The 5,095-nt window shown below is 41.3% G+C and overlaps 1 protein-coding gene across 1 annotated transcript in view; it reads left to right on the top strand.

The window, feature by feature from the left end:
• Lhfpl5 (lipoma HMGIC fusion partner-like 5) overlaps positions 1-3,968 on the top strand; it is a 9,334-nt gene extending 5,366 nt beyond the window's left edge. The window contains exon 3 of the mRNA XM_013029588.1: positions 3,964-3,968. Within this exon, the coding sequence (XP_012885042.1) occupies positions 3,964-3,968 (5 nt within the window). The remainder of the gene's footprint in view (positions 1-3,963) is intronic.
• The last annotated feature ends 1,127 nt before the right edge of the window (positions 3,969-5,095 follow it).

The raw sequence follows: 5,095 nt of genomic DNA, 5'->3' as shown, positions 1-5,095 counted from the left end.
TTTTTCTTTTTGCTTATGTGGTGCTGAGGAATCAAACCCAGGGCCTCAGGCATGCAAGGCAAGCGCTCTACCACTGAGCCACCTTCCCAGCCCCTCCTTTCTTTTTCTCTTTTCTTTCTTTCCTTCCTTTCTTTCTTCCTTCCTTCTTTTTTTCCTGGGGCTTGAAATCAGGGCTTGAGCCCTGTCCCTGAGCTTTTTGCTCAGGTCTAACATTCTACCACTTGAACCACAGCTCTACTTCTGGCTTTTTTTTGATAGTTTAGTGGAGATAGGAGTCTCACAGGCAGGCTGGGAAGGTGGCTCAGTGGTAGAGTGCTTGCCTTGCATGTATGAATGAGGCCCTGGGCTGGATTCCTCAGCACCACATAAGCAGAAAAAGCTGGAAGTAGTGCTGTGGCTCAAGTGGTAGAAGGCTACCCTTGAGCTGAAGAGCTGAGGGACAGTGTCCAGGCCCAGAGTTCAGGCTCCATGACTGACAAAAAAAAAAAAAGAAAAAAAGTCTCACAGCCTTTACTGCCTAGGCTGACTTAGAAATGTACTTCTACTTCTTCTAGCTCAGTCTCCCAAGTACCTAGAATTACAGGTATGAGCCACTGGCGCTGGACCTTATCCAATTTTTAAAATTGACAACAGATTTGAACAGACATTTCTCTAAAGAAGATGTACACATGATCAATTAGCAGATGACAAGATGCTCAATATTGTTAGTTATTAGGAAAATGCCAGTCAAACCACAGTACAACTTATCACCCACTAGGATGGCTGTGTTGATAAGCAGAGTTAGAAAGTGGAACACTTGTATGCTGCTCATATGAAATGGTGCAGCTGCTCTGGAAAAACAATGGAGCAGATTCTCAAATGGGTAATTATACTTACCAAAGATCCAGTGATTCCATTCCTAGGTATGCATAGGAGAAAGCTGAAAACCTGCATGATCAGACAAAAATGTACACAGAAACATTGACAGCAACATCATAGCCAAGTGAAAACACCCCAAATGATTATGCTTATCCATACAATAAACATCCAGCCATAAAAAAGAATGAAGCAAAATGGGATGGTTACAATATGGGTGAACCTTGGAAATGCTAAGTTAAACCAGATACAAAAGTCTGCTCCATTTGGGCATTTTGGAGTGTATTTATATAAAATGTTCAAAATAAGCAAATTCATAGACAGAAAACAGATTAATAGTTTGCTAAGGCTAGGAAGGAGGAAGAATTGAGTGACGAATAATGGATATGGCCTTTCTTTCTAGGATGAAAATGAGAATGTCCTGGAATTAAACAGGGATGATGGTTGCACAATCAACTGAACACACTGAAAATCACTAAACTGTATACTTAAAATGAATTAATTTTATACTAGTTAACTTGTCAAGGAAATATTGTGCTGAGGATTTGATGGCATATCCATTATCAGCAATTCATAAATTGTAATTTTCTCCCTTTTCTGCCTTTTTTTTTTGGGGGGGTACTAGGTACTGTTCTTGAGTTTCATTTTGCCCAAGGCTAGCGCTCTAACCACTTGAGCCATAGTTCCACTTTTTTTTTTTTTGTAGTTTAGGAGAGATAAATCTCACACTTTCTTGCCCAGGCTGGCTTCAAACCACAATCCTCAGATTCAGCCTCCTGAGTAGCTAGGATTACAAGTGTGAGCCACTGACAACCTGGTAGCATTTTCCATTACTTAAGTTTTTCTGTAGGTCATGGGGCTTGATCTCTGGCCCTGGGTGTATCCTTGGGCTTTTCAGCTCATCTAGTACTCTATTACTTTGAGCCACAGCACCACTTCTGGTTTTCTGGTGGTTGATTGAATATGAGTCTCATAGAAGCTGGGCGCAGGTGGCTCACACCTGTAATCCTACTACTCAGGAGGCTGAGATCTGAGGATCACAGTTCAAAGCCAGCCCAGGCAGGAAAGTCCCTGAGACTCTTATTTCCAATCAACCACTAGAAAACCAGAAGTGGTGCTGTGGCTCAAGCAGTAGAGAGCCTTCCTTGAGCTGAAGAGCGCAGGGACATCACAAGCCCACAGTTCCCTGTGACAAAAAAAAAAAAAAAAAAAAAGTCTCATAGACTTTCCTGGCTTTGAACCATGATGTTCAGATCTAAGCCTCCTGAGTAGCTAGGATTATAAGGTTGAGCCACTGGGGCCCCTCCAGTGGTTTATATTGAAGTCATATTGTGTTGCAAAAATAAATTATCTTTAAATTCTCTTTTTAAAAATACACAAGTTCAGCTGGGCTCACTCCTGCTATCCTAGCTACTTAGAAGACTGAGATCTGAGGATCATGGATCAAAGTCAGCCTGGACAGGAAAGTCCATGAGACTCTTATCTCCAATAAACCACCAGAAAACTGGGAGTGGTGCTGTGACTCAAGTGGTAGAGTGATAGCCTTGAGCAGAAAAGGTGAGGGACAGCACCCAGTGTTCAAGCCCCATGATTGACCAAAAAACCAAAAACCAACCAAACCAAAAAATTCTGACAAGTCCTTGAGATTCACGCATGAAAGGAATTCCACGGTGTTTTACAAAAAGAAGACCCTTACAAGGTGGAAGTTTTAGTAATGGTTTATTTTACTATAACAGGATAAAGTATTGAGATTAAAACATTCCTTTTTCTCCATTAAGAAATTGAAGTTCAAGACTCTAGTATCTCCACTTTTTATATTTCTTATCAGTCCAACTTGTAACAATTACTGCACTCCAGTTGCCCACCAACACCTTTTAATAGTGAATAAAGGAGTTGAATGTGGCATTTATGGTCTGATATAGGAGGAAATCATCCAATTCAGAATTACAAGCTGATCAATGGTATGAATGAAAAGCTTTAAGATTTCTTGAGAGTGAATTAGAAGAGTTTGATCTAGTTTGGAGATGGAATATTATGCACGGAATTACTATAACGATAAGCTTGGTTGATAATAGTGTTCTCTCCCATTACAGAGGAAGTCTGAATGAAGCAGGGTTGAATGAATGAAGCTGAGATCTGCAGGGTTGGTGAGTCATTTCTTTGGAGGGTGGGTGTTCTGCATGCGTTGGGAAAGGCCGGTCTTTCCGCTTCCTTTGTTGAATCCTCAGGAGGAATGACTCCATAGGGGCCCCAAAGCAACCATGGGGCCTGGGGAGAGAGAAGAAACAACCCACCTATTGGACGGTGCTATTTGGCACCTTCTCTAGGGGGGAAAACAGGAAGACTTGGGGGTTGGAGGGATGACTCAGGAGGTAGAGTGCCACCATAGGGACATGTGTGGGGAGTGGGGTGGGGGAAGAAAACAGGAAGATTTTAATTTTATAACATGGAAAAAAGAACAAGGAAGGAAGGAAGGAATAATTTTAAATAAACTCATTTTTCTAAGGCTCTGGAAAATGAGGAGATTGTTGTTACCATTTTGGCTCTTATTTTCAGAAAGAATTTTAATTAGTAAGAAGCATACTAAAAACCCTAATAAAATAGAAGTTATAAAGAGGAAACAAATCCAAGAAAGCAAGGCTAAGAGAACTATTGCATTGAGTATTAAGTTTAGGTCTATGCTTTCCTGAGAGCTGAAGCAAAAAAAAGAATTTACTGGGTCTAGGAATGTGGGTTAGTGGTAGAGTGCTTGCCTAGCATGCATGAAGCCCTGGGTTTGATTCCTCAGTACCACATAAACAGAAAAAGCTGGAAGTGGCACTGTGACTCAAGTGGTGGAGTGCTAGCCTTGAGCAAAAGAAGGTCAGGCCCTGAGTCCAAGCCCCGGGCCTGGCAAAAAAAAAGAGAGGGATGGGGAGGCAAATTAGGAGAAAAAAAGGGAAGGGGTTAACAAGTTTGACAAGAATGTACTTATTACCATAGTTATGTAACTGTAACCTCTCTGTATAATCACCTAGACAATAAAAAAAGACAAAGAAAAAAACGCAACTAAAAAAAACAAAACCCCACAATTCAGTTTTCAGGCCTTCACCTCCCCCCCTTTTTTAGGTTAATTGATGAGTCTCAAGGCCTTTACTGCCCTAACTGGCTTGGAACTGTGATCCTCAGACCTCAAACCTCCTGAATAACTAGGATTGCAGGTGTGAGCCACCAGCTTCCTACTCCACGTTAGTCCTAGTTCTTAGTGTTTTTGTTTTATCCCCAGATAGGGTGTCATGCATTTACAGACTGGCCTGGGACCACAATCCTACCTCCTAAATAGCTGGACCCACAAGTGTGCATCACCTAGCCTAGTTGAAGACAGGATCAGGATCTAATCTGTCTCCCCAACCCCCACCCCCACTGGGCTGGCCTATAACTGTTATCCTCTTATCTCTGCCTTTGGAATGGCTAAAGTTACCGGTATGAAACACACTACTCCTGCCCCCTCCCTTAAAAAAGTCTTCATATTCCACATCACCTGACCTTGGTTATTAGATGTTTAGTGTCACTTACCGTAACCTGTGGCTGATGATAGTAGAATTGGTTCAGAGAGCAATTACAACCCTATATTCCCATCACTGGAGACAAGTGTAGATGATACTAAATACTAACATAGACATGAATGAGGAAATCCGGTGTCAGTAAAAATGGTAGCACTTTTATAAACTGGCTTTTAAAAAATGTCTTATTTTATAATCTTGAATTTTTTTCTTTTTATAAAACCACAGGTCATCCATTTCCTAGACAACAGAAAATTAGGAAATCCAATTGCTGAGACAAAAGCTCTTTCCTTTTCCAGGATACTATAGGCCTGAGGGGAGCCTTTCATTCTAGGATTAGAAGCTAACAGTCCTGAGACAAGACCTCCTGCTGCACAAAACATTCTGGAAGTGATATGGAATGGAATTACCTTCACAGAAGACAGAAGCCTAGTGGTGTGTGGGGGTGCCTACTCATGGGGGATCCCAGGTTTACTCCTTCACACCAACAAATGAGATCTAAAAATCTAAAAAAGACTAATTTGACTCCCTTCTTGGGAAATGAAAATGACATCTCTTCATAGTGACCGGGATAACCCTCACAGAAATGGCTATCAGCACATGTGAACACTGTTATGTATTACAGACTGTGATAGACAATTTGCTCCAGGAAAGTTAGAATGAACTTGTGACTTAGAAACTATGTAATCACTTAATCA

This window comes from Dipodomys ordii, unplaced genomic scaffold (genome assembly GCF_000151885.1).
Source record: "Dipodomys ordii isolate 6190 unplaced genomic scaffold, Dord_2.0 Scaffold120, whole genome shotgun sequence".
Taxonomy (NCBI): domain Eukaryota; kingdom Metazoa; phylum Chordata; class Mammalia; order Rodentia; family Heteromyidae; genus Dipodomys; species Dipodomys ordii.
The sequence above is the reverse complement of the archived record's forward strand: the minus strand, read 5'-3'. Positions and strand labels throughout refer to the sequence as shown.